At 48.1% G+C, this 14,165-nt stretch overlaps 1 protein-coding gene across 1 annotated transcript; it reads left to right on the forward strand.

Annotated features, from left to right (window-relative positions):
• Positions 1–903: 903 nt before the first annotated feature.
• Positions 904–13,788, forward strand: LOC132513791 (X-linked retinitis pigmentosa GTPase regulator-interacting protein 1-like). Its single transcript, XM_060138380.1, has 5 exons — positions 904–964; positions 1,183–1,370; positions 11,441–11,824; positions 12,800–13,019; positions 13,576–13,788. The coding sequence occupies exons 2-5, from the start codon at positions 1,214–1,216 to the stop codon at positions 13,586–13,588; spliced, it is 774 nt and encodes a 257-aa protein (XP_059994363.1). The 5' UTR covers positions 904–964; positions 1,183–1,213; the 3' UTR covers positions 13,589–13,788.
• The last annotated feature ends 377 nt before the right edge of the window (positions 13,789–14,165 follow it).

The raw sequence follows: 14,165 nt of genomic DNA on the forward strand, positions 1-14,165 counted from the left end.
GAGGTTTATCTGCTCATTGCCCATCTGGCTTATGTGCTCTGAAGAAGCCTCTTTCTGACCTTGCTTCAGCAAGTTACCTGAGATGGGAAGGACGAAGGGTAGTGAATGAGTGGAAGCATTTCCTCTTTCTCTGAGATATTTCTATTCTACGTGGCAATGTTCAGGGTAGCGGAAAGAATAGAAAACCTCTAGAAAAAATGTAAGGCTTTTTCCCCCTCATGCTGGGCCAGAATGCTGGAGCGTTAGAGTGACCTGCTCTCCAGGGACTCACTGCCTTGAAGATCCGATACACTGACCGTTGCCTTCTTTTCCCCTTCAATGCTGTCAGCCAAGAACCCTCACTTCAACTGTGCATCCCTTAGCTATGGGAGGGGGGCTCCTGGAGCCCAATTTCTGTCCTGATGATGGGTCAGAGCCGTGTCACAAAACGCACTGGTTGCACCTCCTCTATGCCTTCCAGAGGACAGGCACTCTGCTTCACTGGAGGCCCGAGGGTCTGGGAATGACCACCAGTCAACTATGGCCTGATACCTCAAAGGTGTTCAGTACTTTCAAACTGCACATAGAGCCTGGGTCGTCAAATTACTTCTTTCACCACAAAAAGCAAACTCGTGGGCATACGCTGTTTCAAGTGAAAAGCACATTTTGCGTATTTGCAGAGGGGAGGCGCAGGGCGGGGTGCCGCACGCCGCCGACCCCCGGCCCAGCTCTCCAGCTGCCAAGGAGCTGGAGCTGCTGCTGACCGAGGAATGACTGCAGACGCCAGAAGGAGCACAGGGCTGGGCGGCACACAGGCTGTGCTAGGAGGTGGGAACGCGCATCTATTTGAAAAGCTCCTGGCGCCTGCCGGATTGGCTAAACTCGCTTGCCATCAGAGTGGGCGGAGTCAGTTGTGTGCCGGGCCTCGGGCCCGCCCAGCGGCAGCCGGAAGTGCTTCAGACCCCGCGCTGTCCGCAGTGGCCGGGTGAGTAGTCGGGTTGGTACGTGGAGTGAAGCTGCTGGGCTGCTGCTCTTCTTGCCGCTGCCAGGCTCAGGGCCGCTGGTCGACCCCCACCCTCCGCGCTCCCCTTGGCCTCGATGTTCTCACCTTACGGGCGGCTCTTTGCAGAAGCACGAGCTCCTCGCCCCGCTCCTCTTGGTTATCCCGCGCCCCCCCTCGTCTTTCTTCCTCCCGGTCCGCAGCGCTCTCCAGGGTTCTTGGACGGTCGGAGCTATGGCGTCCCGACATGCGGCGGGCCGCTGTTTGCCTACTCCTCATCAGGACCCTGCCCTTGGAGGGCGACGACCCCCATCCCAGCTGGAAATTCCACTTTGGCTTCTAACCTCTCCTCGCCTGATGTTCCTGACGTCGTTCTGGACTTCTTTGATTGGTAAGCGGGGTCGCCAGGCTGCCATGAGCTGGGAGGGCGGTGGGTGAGTGGGTGACCTCTTAGAAGGAGACGGCTGGAGCAGACGTGGGCCTGGGCTTTTGAACGGCTGCCCACGCGCGCTGCCTGCTGGCCAGTCCCTAGAGGAGTTGGTGGTGGGGCTGGGCACGTCCAGCTGCGATGGAGCCCCCTTGTTTCAGGCCCTGTGTTGCCGTGGTACCTAATAGCGCTGAAATGGCGGGGGTCGGGGAGCTACCGCCCCAGGGTCCACCCCTCCATCTCCAGGGACTGAGTTCTCCTCAGCCAGGTATACTGACCCCTGTGTGTGAGTGCGCGGGGAGGGGGTGATGGTGCGGTGAGGGCCCAAGTTAGTATTCCGCCGTGCTGAGTAGACGGCTGGTGAGACTGGGAGGGCCTCGAGCGGCCTAATCCCAGATTCTGCTGCCCACTCTGCTGCGCCAGATAGGGTCCTCTAGCAACAACCCTTGTTATTAAATGCACCGGATGCATTCCTGCTTATTATCCCTGAATAGTGTTTCCTTGTCAGCCAGCAGAATGATTCAAACAAGCCAATCACATCCTTGTTTAGGCACCAGGGGGTACCTCGCCCTCTTAGTACTGCAAAGCCCGCTTCCCACAGACCCTTCTGGTTCACGCTGTTCCAGAATGCAACCCCCACGTGTCCTGCATGGCCTGCGATGTCCTCCTCTCCTGGGCTGCCCAGGAGGTGGGTCAGTGGGCCTCCGAACCTGTCCCCATAACCACCCAGAAGGTCTGGACCACTCATAATTAGATGGAGATAAAACCCACAGCTGTAAATTTGCACTGCTAGAAATCTAAACTATTCTGACAGAATTTGTACAGAGAGTAAAGACAAAATAATAATAATAATTCCATGCAGCACAAGTGGCAGCACCATAGCAGAAGATGGCTTCAGTCCACCCACCTCTGGCTTGGGGGCCCAGTAATCTGCTGTGCCATTCTATTGCATATGCTTCTGTTGCAGTAGAAATCCTGATCATCCTAATGATAGGGAAAAGCAACCATGGCACTTTTGGGATGCAGTGATGAAATTAAACGCAACTTAAGCCAGAGTCCTTAAAACTTATTAAGCAACCATTGCCATAGGGGAGGCCCCTAACCCTAATGAAACTGATCTGATGCTCTCTGAAGGAAGAAATCTATAAATATGAGCAGATTAGAGAGGACACTGCCCACACACACACACACACACACACACACACACACACACACACACACACACACAAAGTATATCCAGTGACAAACAAACAAGCACAAAGAATCAGAGAGAAAGCAATCAGAAAACTTGTACACAGAGGGAGGAAACAATTTAAGTTGATACAAAGGTCCACAATTTAATCCAGTTGGAAATCTAGAATTTGCTAAAAGAATTTATAGCCTGGTGAGACCTTTGTCCTTGGCAGACAGCTGTCTTCTCACTGTGTCTTCATATGGCCTTTTCTTTGTTCAGTGTGGGGAGAGAGAGAGCTCTGTGGCTTCTGTTTGTCTTCTTATAAGGATACCCCCCTATTGGATTAGAGCTCCAAGCTCATGACCTTGTTTAACCTTGAAGGTCATATCTCCAACTATAGTCACATTGGGGGTTAGGGGTTCAACATAGCAATTTGAGGGGAACAGAGTTCAGTGCATAACATCTTTTTTTTTTACTTTTGGCTGTGTTGGGTCTTCGTTGCTGCGCGTGGGCTTTCTCTAGTTGCGGTGAATGGGGACTCCTCTTCGTTGAGGTAAACGGGCTTCTCACCGTGGTGGCTTCTCTTGTTGTGGGTGCGCGGGCTTCAGTAGTTCTGGCCCACGGGCTCAGTAGTCGTGGTTCGCGGGCTCTAGAACTCAGGCTCAGTAGTTGTGGCACACAGGCTTAGTTGCTCCGCGGCATGTGGCATCTTCCCGGACCAGGGCTTGAACCCGTGTCCCCTGCATTGGCAGACGGGTTCTTAACCACTGCGCCACCAGGGAAGCCCCATTCCATAACATCTTTTTTTTCTTTTTTTATAACATGTTTATGGGAGTTTAATTGCTTTACACTGGTGTGTTACTTTCTGCTTTATAACAAAGTGAATCAGCTATACATATACATATATCCCCATATCTCTTCCCTCTTGTGTCTCCCTCCCTCCCACCCTCCCTATCCCACCCCTCCAGGTGGTCACAAAGCACCAAGCTGATCTCCCTGTGCTCTGCGGCTCCTTCCCAGTAGCTTTCGGTTTTACATTTGGTAGTGTATATAAGTCCATGCCACTGTCTCATTTTGTCCCAGCTTACCCTTCCCCCTCCCCGTGTCCTCAAGTCCATTCTCTGTTAGGTGTGTGTCGTTATTCCCATCCTGCCCCTAGGTTCTTTATGACCATTTTGGGTTTTTTCTGTTTTTGAGATTCCATATATATGTGTTAGCATTACGGTATTTGTTTTTCTCTTTCTGACTTACTTCATTCTCTGTGACAGACTCTAGGTCCACCCACCTGACTAGAAATAAGTCAATTTCGTTTCTTTTTATGGCTGAGTAATATTCCATTGTATATATATGCCACATCTTCTTTATCTATTCATCTGTCGATGGACGCTTAGGTTTGTTCCATGTCCTGTCTGTTGTAAATAGAGCTGCAGTGAACATTGTGGTACATGACTCTTTTTGAATTATGGGTTTCTCAGGGTATATGCCCAGTAGTGGGATTGCTGGGTCGTTTGGTAGTTCTATTTTTAGCTCCTTGAGGAACCTCCATACTGTTCTCCATAGTGGCTATATCAATTTACATTCCCACCAACAGTGCAGGAGGCTTCCCTTTTCTCCACACCCTCTCCAGCATTTATTGTTTGTAGACTTTTTGATGATGGCCATTCTGTCAGTCCCTAACATCTTGATCTATATTTTGGGTATCTGTGAGGCAAGTGATTCCCAGAGTTCTAGAGGGCTGGGTATAGGGGAATTCAGGTGTTAGAGCACAGCCCCTGCCCCTTGTATGATATCGTTTGGGTCAGTGGGCCCAAACACTGGTCGGTGTCAGGGAGTAGCTGCCTCCTTTCCTCCTTTCCATGTTCTCCTATATCTCAGCAGAGACTTAACAACCACAATTTAAAAACACCAAGCACATTCTCCCATTGTTTTAAGCAAGATAGCATCTCAGCAGGCATCCAGGGCCAGAAGGAGGGAACAGGGCCGAGGGCCAAGCTCTGGGGTTTGTCAGGTGTGGAGAATCTTCATTATCTCTGAGGCACCTCATCACCATCTTTCAGACTCTGATCTGTTTACACCTGCTGCCTAAGGTGGGAGGGGGTGGGTTACATTACTTTTTTGGAATGCAAACCTGGGACATATGAGACAAACGAGGTCCCTGGATAGATTTGGCCAAATATTCGATGAAGAGGGGAGTGCAAGAACAACTTTAGACTTTCTTTATACAGAAGGGGGCACTGCAGGTGCTAAGTCTGGGGATGTCGTGTGTGTGTGTGTGTGTGTGTGCGCACGTGTGTGCACGCACGCGTGTGAGTGTGTGTACTTGGGGAGCAGGGAGGACAGTAGGTGGGGTAGTTGCTCTCTGAATGGAGTGCGTGGCAGGGCTGGGGGAAGCGGAGAACAAAGCCGAACACTTTGGGGCAAGGTGTGTGTCCTAGGAGGTAACTTCCCTGCCTGGCCTGCAACTGCAGCATGCTCTGGAGAGGAAGGAAGCTCAGCCCAGGGGGGCAGGAGAAGAGGAAGGTGAGCATCTGCCAGGGGCCCATAGGTACCACGGGAGCAAGGTTAAAGTTGCTGGGGGTGTCTCGCTGGGAGAAAAGAGCACCTGGATAGAGATTTGCAACTTGATTCTGGAAGAGAGTGAGACTCTAGCAATCAAGGAGTGAACATACCGGCTTACATTTTGAATTGCTTTAATTGAAGGAAGAAAGAGGCAGCAGGAGAATGAGAGCTGACACTGGACAGAGTTGAGTAGAGACGTCAGGACAGAGAGGATGAGGGATGAGGGTCAAGAACAGTGAGGACAGGAAGGAGAACACTGCCTAGAGATAAGTGGTAGTCTCAAGAGCACTCAAAACCCATTCGAACCATTGCCTGCTCCACGGGCAAGTTGAGCCGAGCCCATCCCCAGGTCTGTGAGGTTATCAGCGGCAAGCAGGATCCAGGCGGTGGCACCTACCCTGGGAGAGTCACCTGCCATCACACCTGTTCCTCTTCTCAAGCAGGGCTTCGGGGAGAATGGGCCAAGGGCTTCAGAGTTTAGGGACCCCTAGATCTCCCTGTGAGGCCTCCCACTAGATTGAGTCGAACCTCTCTTTGTGTGTGAGGTGGAGGAGAGCCTCAGGGTTTAACCCGTTCTTCCTCTTCCCCCACAAGTTCGCAAGCAGAAGCCTTGGGAACTTTGTCCTGTTCAGGTTCAAAGAGGAGCTTTATTTTCCCTCGAGAAGGAAGGGGCACTGAGAAGAAGAGGAGGAGGAGCCAGGGAGAGCTAGCAAAGCGGCTTCCCTCTGGGCAAGAGAACTGGAAGCCACAGTGTTGTGAAAAGCAGCTGCCTGAGGGCGTCGCCCAGCCCAGCACCTCCTATGACACAGGCACTCCCATATCGTGGAGTGAAGGAATAAATGAGACATTTTTTATTCTTCCTCCCTTCGCCTTTCCTTTGAACCCTGAACCTGTGATAGACACTAGGGAGAGAGAGACGTTGGAGCAGTGAAGTTCAAAGAGGAAGGGAAGTGGTTACCCGCACAACTTTTCTTGCCTTCCTGAGCTCATCAGAGAGGACAGTGATAGGTTATGGAGCTGAGGTCATCCCTGCAAAGATGGGATTTAGGCACCTTATCTGGAGGCTTCTTGTCTTAGTTCTGGCCACTATAGCAAATATCCCATAGACTGAGTGGCAACAACAGACATTTATTTCTTATCCTTCTGGAGGCTGGGAAGTCCAAAACCAAGGTGCTGGGCATTTTGGTTTCCGGTGAGAGCGCTCTTCCTGGCTTGCTGATGACTGCCTTCTGGCTGTGTGCTCACACTGTGGAAAGAGAGAGTTCTGGCATCTCTTCCTCTTCTTGTAAGGGCACTAATCCCATCATGGGGAGCCCCCCCCATGACCTCACCTGAGCCTAATTACCTCCCAGATACCATCACACTGTTAGGCTTTCAACATGGATTTTGGAGGGTACACAAACATGCAGTCCGTAACACATGTTTTTTTAATTTATTTTAGTTTTTGGCTGAGTTTGGTCTTCGTTTCCTGTGCGTGGGCTGTCTGCGGTTGCGGCGAACGGGGGCTACTCTCCATTGAGGTGCGCGGGCTTCTCACTGCAGTGGCTTCTCTTGTTGCGGAGCCCGGGCTCTAGGCGCATGGGCTCCGGTAGTTGTGGCACACGGATTCAGTCGTTGTGGTTCGCGGGCTCTAGATCACAGGCTCAGTAGTTGTGGCGCATGGGCTTAGTTGCTCCACGGCATGTGGGACCTTCCCGGACCAGGGCTCAAACCCGTGTCCCCTGCATTGGCAGGCGGATTCGTAACCACTGCACCACCAGGGAAGCCCAGTCCGTAACACTTTGAATTTTCCTGTTACAGATGTATGGATACTTTAGCTAAGTTCGCACACTGATCACTGCTAGCACATAAGGCGGCCCCTCTGGGCAGATAAGTAGAACAAGTTTCCCTTCTTCTGGGCTGCATTTCTGTGCCAGGACACATGGCTTGATGAGGGGAATGTGGACGCATTTCAGCTCCCGTTTGCTCTTTTAGCTGGGAGCGCTTGGACAGGGCTCTGTGCTGGCCCTTTAGGGTCCTCAGGATTCCACCGAAAGGGATGGAATTGCCTGAGTGGCACTGAATGGTCTAGAATGAGAAGTACGACCCTGGGATTGGTGGGGTCCCTGGCTCCCCGGCCCTGCTGGGTTTTGTTAACTGTCTTACACAGCTTCCATCCTCTAAAGGCATGTGAGGGGTGCAAAAGGTTGTAATAAAGGACTGTGTATAGGAAACCCTGTCCCTACATAGCACATTGCTGGGGCTTGTTCAGAGTAACCCTAAATGCTGGAGTCTGGGATTTGCCCTAACACAGAAACCCATTTACTTCTCAGTTGTCATTCAGACAATTATTCCCAGTAGAACTTTGCTTTCTGAAGCATTAGGCTTGGAGTAACACATTTCTGTCTTTGCAGCTCAGCTTCTGGGCAGTTATCCTTCAGGGAAGCCAGCAGGTTGAATCACAAGAGTCACACAGGTTTCTATAGCAGCAGTGTGATGTAATACACAGAGAATAATATGGCCTAGCTGTAGAGCTGGTTAAAGACAGCTTTGAGCCAATAGAAAATAAAAACTTCTTTGTGCACAGTGCCTTACAGTTCAGTATATGGACCTGGGGTTCTGAAAACAAAGAAACACACTCAAACACATGCTCACACATTCACTCACACTTACACATTAAATCTGTAACGCATATAAGCATTCTCACACATTCACTTACACAAACACTCACATGCTGACCCATTCACGCACAAATATAGTTACACATGCTCTTAACATTTTCACATCAACATGTTCACACAGGTGGACATGCTCACCCATTTTTCACACAGGAACATGCTGGTGCATTCACACGTAGACTCCTACACTCGCATTCACTCACACGTGAACATGCTCGCACACGGACGTACCTGCATATGTACTGAAACAAATGTGCTAAAACGCATACACACTCACAGATCACTGACACGTGAACAGGTTCACACGTTCACACAAATGAACATGCTCACATGTACGTGCATATTAACTCAGTCACACACAAGAACGTGCTCACACCCTGACAGACACAATAACATCCACTCACAAACTCAGTCACTCGCACACAGACATGCTCACGTACACTCATACTCACACATCCACTCACACATAAAATCATACATTCATTCACACTTGCACATGAACATAACACCTATCAACTCACAGTCATTCCCACACGAACACACTCACACATTCAGTCACTCATAGGAGCACATTCTCACATTCCTTCACATGAATGAGCACAGTCACATTAACATGCGTATATGTGCAGACATGCTGACACATTCACTCACACGTAGATGCACTCATGTCTAAACATAGGATACTCACACAGTCATGCAAACTAAGATGTTAACATTTTCACCAACGCGAACATGTTCTCACACACAAAACTGCTCCTCCATTTACTCACACACGAACATGTTCATATGTTAATCCACACATAAATACAGTCACATAGTCACATTCATGAATGTACACATATTAACACACATTTCAGTACAATTACACATATACTAACATGTTCATTCACACAGATACCCATATTCACACATTCACTGAATGAACATATTCACACTTTAACATACTCAAACACAGAAAAACCTTACACCCTTATTGACACAAAGGAAAATGTTCACATAAATGCACATCCTTATATTCGATCACACACACAAAGCTGCTCAGATACTCATGAGCACAAGCAGACATTAATATGATCAAACAAACATATTGACATATTCACTCACATGAACTTGCTCACAGATCAATTCGCATGTACAGACACACCCCACATACACTTACAACTTCACTTAAAATTATACATCGTGCTCACATATATAATCTTGCTTACACATTCAGTTGCACACAGGAAAAATAATTATACATCAATACCTTCACACACACCAGCTTTTTCATACCTTAATTAGTTCATGTGAACATGCTCCCTTACACGCACATGCTCACACACCTAGATATGAATGAACACACAAATTCATTTAAGCACACACAAAAACTTTCACACTTGCACATTAACATGCCCAAAACACAAACGTGTTCAAACTTTCATTTACATATGTTCATGCTCAAACACACAAGTATATTCATTCACCCACACATGAATATACTTAAACATTAACATTCCCAGACACACAAACGTGCTCACGTTATCTCAGTAACAAGTGGACACTCCCACTTTCACTCACATTCGCACATAAAGACACACACACATTCTCATGGACTTACATACAGACATGACTGCACACTCACACACACTCCCTACGGCCACTCACACACATTCACACATGGACATGCTTTCACCTTTATTTAAAAAATAACATGCACACACACATCACTCATGCAAGAACAAGTTCACACACATGAACACATTCACATATTCACACAGCCTACGTGCTCATAAACACACATGCTCTCATGTTTATTTAAAAACAGCATTCACGCACACCCCAAAAACACTCATGCACAGACATGGACACGATCAGACTTTCACATATAGACAGGATCATATTCACACACACAATCTCTCACATTCAAACTCACATACTCTCACACACTCACAGTTGCACATAGACATGCTCACATTATCACTTCCACACAAATGAATGCACTTTTAATCACAAACATAATCGCATTGATTCACAGAAAAGAACACACACATTAACATGCCCCTACACACCAGTATGTTTACATATTCATTAACACACACATGTTCCTGTATTCACTTAAACTTGCATTTTAATAATATACCCCATATATATGTGTGTGTGTGTGTATATATATATATTTATATGCTCATGCATTTACTGACAAACATTTTTGTACATTTACTCCGACACAAATGTACAAAAAGACAAATACAAAGCATGCATTCACTCACATTCCTGAACATACCTGATATGCTTCCACATTCATTCAAACACGGGAACATGATCACATGTATATACTTACACAGTCATTTGCACACAAACATGAACATGTTCACATATGCACACAGTGAACCTGCTCATAAACTCACAGGTACCCTCATTAACACAGTCATGTACATGCATCTGATCAACATTCTCACATACACATACACTCATGCATTGACTCAGAAATAGATGCACACATTAACAAGCTCACAAAAATGAACACAGTTACACATTCACTCACAGATGAACATGCTACCATCATGCACATGCTTACAAATTCACTCATACACGTGAACACACAGAAACACACATTACCACACTGACATGTGAACAGGCTCCATTCACTCTTACACACAGACATGATCACATACATCCACAAGTTACATGTTCACTCATATGAACGTGCTCACAGACTTACTCCCATTCCTAGATAGACTGACATATGCACACATTCGTTCCAATACAAATATACTCAATTTAACGTGGTTATGCACTCACTCACCCACCCGAATATGCCTCACGTATACGGTGTCACTCATACATTTACTTACGTGCATCAGCCTACTCATCCTTAAGATGTTCACACCCTCACATGCACAAACACTAACCTGTTAAAATGTCCAAATTCTTTTTTTCTCTCTCTACTGGTAGGTTTTTTACTATTGCTGACATATTAACTATACAGTTTTTAATGACTCTGCCCCTATTGGCACCAGCCACCTCCAGATGGAAATCAGGGAACAATTCACCCTGTGCAGCAGAGTGCCTCTATATGGGGACATTTTAGTTTTGCTGGCAGTGGTAAAATTCAAAGTATCGGATATGCTTGGACATAAAGGGTAATTGGGGACTCCAAGGTCCTGGAAGGAAAGGGAGGAAGGTCTCAAACTCTAGAAGCTGGGTCTTGAAACTTCATTGAATCGCAGGCATGTCAATCCTCGCCTTTCAGCCAATGAGTTTAGAGCTCCCTATGCGGGGTGGGGGGGGATGGGGGGAAGCAGTTCTCCTTTGACCCTTCAAAGTTGTGGCTCCCGTCAACTGCCTATCAGATTCTTTCCCGCCTTGTCCAATGGCCTCCCAGGCACACTTATGGTTGGCTGCTCCTCGGGCCCCTCCCCCCGGCCCTTCCTGTCATGAGTCCTCCAAAGGCCACCATCACAGGCTGTTCCGCTGTCTGCCGCCATCTTCTCTGCCTCCCACCACCCCCGCCCCCCTCACCCGCCCCGTCCCAGCAGGCTCTGCTGCCAGCAGCGACGCTTAGCTCGGCAGCAGCCATTTTTGCGAACTAGGTCTAGCAGCCGGATCAATCTGTGGTTGAGGCACGGACTGGTGTGTCTTTCCTGCCATCTCTGCCACAGAAATGCGGGGCTCAGCCACAGGTGGTCAGAACAGAGCAGGCAGTGGGATGGCCAGCATCCCTGGTTCAGTCCCAGGAGGAGCGGTGCGGGCAGAATGGCGTGGCAGGGGTCGCAGTGTCGCCGCCCATAGGGATTTACAGGCGGTAGTGCGAGCCCTTTGGGAAGAGCAGGGCGCCCAGCCCATAGTCCAGGAGGACTGGGGTGTAAAGCTGGTAGAAGAGCAGGAAGAAGAGGAGGAGGAGGAAGTGGAGGAGGCTGAAGAGGACGAGGAGAAGAAAGAAGAGGCGGAGGAGGGAGACAGAGACAAGGAAGAGGACAAGAATTATGTGGACAAAGAGGAGGAGGAGGACGGTAAGGAGGGCGCAGAAGTGGTCGTGGGTATCTGTGAGTTCCCCACCGCGCGGTTTCGGTCCCTTCCCTTCTAGACCCCGTATTCATTATAACGTCCGAGTCCTGGCCCGGCCGCACGCCGCCCACGCGGTGGTCAGGCGCTGCTCTTGGGAGCCCAGGGAGCCGGGAGAGAGAGGGGACCAGATGCTGGAAGGCGAGTGCCAGGCAGAGGGCAACCCGCCCTGGGAGCCGCGGGAACCTGCAGAGGGGGCGGCATCCCAGAAGGCAGAGGAACCAGCGGCGGCGGCAGTGGAGGCCGAGTTCTGGTTGGGCGAGGTCCTGGCTGATGCCTCCAAGTCCTGGGAGGCTGGGGCCTGAGGACCCGACGACGGGGCCGAAGCTGGCGAGGGGCGGCCCAGACCTCAGGCCCTTGCAGCCCCTGCTGGGGCATCGGCCTCAAAGGCAGGCCGCGCTCAGCGCTGGCCTCTGGCGGTTAGGCAGCGGGTGAAAGCTCTCAAAAACCTTCAGGCAAGATATGCACAAGTAGAAGCCCAATTCTCTAAAGACCTTTAGGATCTTGAGAAAAAGTATGCTGCCTTCTACCACCCGAGGGGCAAACAAATGGCATACCTCACTTTTGGCTGACGGGCTTCTAAAAACATAAAGATTCTCAGTAGGATGACCTGAGAAAATGATGAAATGGCACAGGGGCACTTTTCAGTGGTTGAGGAATCAATGAGTTCGCGGTAGAATTTGTCTTTAAATCGGGTGAACGTTTTCCAGTGACGTTCTGGCAGAAACATACAAACATGCTCTCAGGATCAGATGATTTCGATCCCTTCTCCAAAGGGCGAGAAGTAATCAGCAGCACAGTGTGTGAGATCTACTGGAAAGAGGGGGAAAATGTTGTGAAAACTGTCAAGCAGCAGAAGTGCGAGGGCCATGGAAGTGTTGTATCAACCAGTAGGAGCATGGCCAGCTATTCTTTTCATTTCTTTATTTATTTTCTGACATATTTGTCTTCTCTAGATCCTCCCGAGGGCAGAGAACTAGATTCTGCTGCTGATGTTAAATCGGGAAATGTTGTCCACCACCTTGTGATACCAAAGTCCGTATCATTCGACACTAAAGAAGAGAGTGAACATCGGTATGAAAATGCTGATGAAGAGAAAGAGGATGGAAATGAGAAACCAGAAGAAGGACGCAAGCTGGATATGGTCTCAGCAGAGGGCAGCTCTGGAGAATACAGGTATTATTGAATAGTGCAAGCATTCCTGACATATACCTGTTACTAACAGCTTTATGTTTTGTTTTGTTTACATCCTTAATCTACTTTTTATCTTTTTAACATCTTTACTGGAGTATAATTGCCTTACAGTGGTGTGTTAGTTTCTGCTTTATAACAAAGTGAGTCAGCTCTAGTATACCTATATCCCCATTTCTCTTCCCTCTTGCATCTCATTCCCACCCTCCCTATCCCACCCCTCTAGATGGTCACAGAGGTCCGAGCTGATCTCCCTGTGCTATGCAGCTGCTTCCCACTAGCTATCTATCATGTTTTTAATAATTTTTGTAAAGTAAATAAGAAAAAATTGGTGAAGTTTAATTTTGGAAAAACAGTTTAATGTTAACAATGTACTTGTATTCTTGATGGTATAGAAGGAAGTGTGTTCTGAAATGTGTTTCATTTACAGCCACAAGTCCTTTGTCCTGTAGCTTTAAGACTACTACAGATGGGAAATTTATCAGACCTGGTGCATGTTATTGGTGTACAATTGTTAATTGACTCTTATCTCATCCTACAGTTGGAAGGCATAAACAGAAGTGGACAGCGAAAGAAACGACGAATTTGTTCTTCACGGATATTCTAGTTTTCATTAGCCCACAATACAAATGTTGTTTCAAAGTTCAACATCCCAAAATGATATTAACTGACATCTGACTTTATTCTCACCTTTGACAGATAAGTTTGACAGTGTTATTCACATTGAAAATAAAAGCTTGTTTGAGATGAATAAGCTGCAGAGTTCGATTTTTTTTACATAAATAGCACTGACTCCAATGTATCTTGGTTCTATTTATTTCGGCCCACCTTACTGTCATTGAAAGGGATTTCTTTCAACTAGTTGATAAGCCTGTTTGACATCCCTTTATAGCAGCCTCAAATAAATTGAAATATTAGATTATAAACAACTTGTGTGGCAATAGAGATGGTGGCCCAGCCTCTAGTATATGTTACTGAAAGAAACTGATGGATGACCTAGCTTGCCTGGAGACCAGATGGTGCTAGTGGCCTGCCATGGAACAGCAGCATCAGTGTCTGCTGGGAACGTGTTTGAAATGCAAATTCTCAGACCCTGCTCCAGACCTGCTGAATTGGATATTCTGAAGGTAG

Source organism: Lagenorhynchus albirostris, chromosome X, assembly GCF_949774975.1.
Source record: "Lagenorhynchus albirostris chromosome X, mLagAlb1.1, whole genome shotgun sequence".
Lineage (NCBI taxonomy): Eukaryota > Metazoa > Chordata > Mammalia > Artiodactyla > Delphinidae > Lagenorhynchus > Lagenorhynchus albirostris.

Bases quoted from the DNA above. Each gene is read 5' to 3' on its own strand.
- LOC132513791 (XM_060138380.1), top strand. From the start codon at position 1,214: ATGGCGTCCCGACATGCGGCGGGCCGCTGTTTGCCTACTCCTCATCAG. The intron at 1,371-11,440 runs GTAAGCGGGGTC...TCTCTGCCACAG, and splicing joins GTTCTGGACTTCTTTGATTG to AAATGCGGGGCTCAGCCACA. The intron at 11,825-12,799 runs GTGAGTTCCCCA...TGTCTTCTCTAG, and splicing joins AGAAGTGGTCGTGGGTATCT to ATCCTCCCGAGGGCAGAGAA.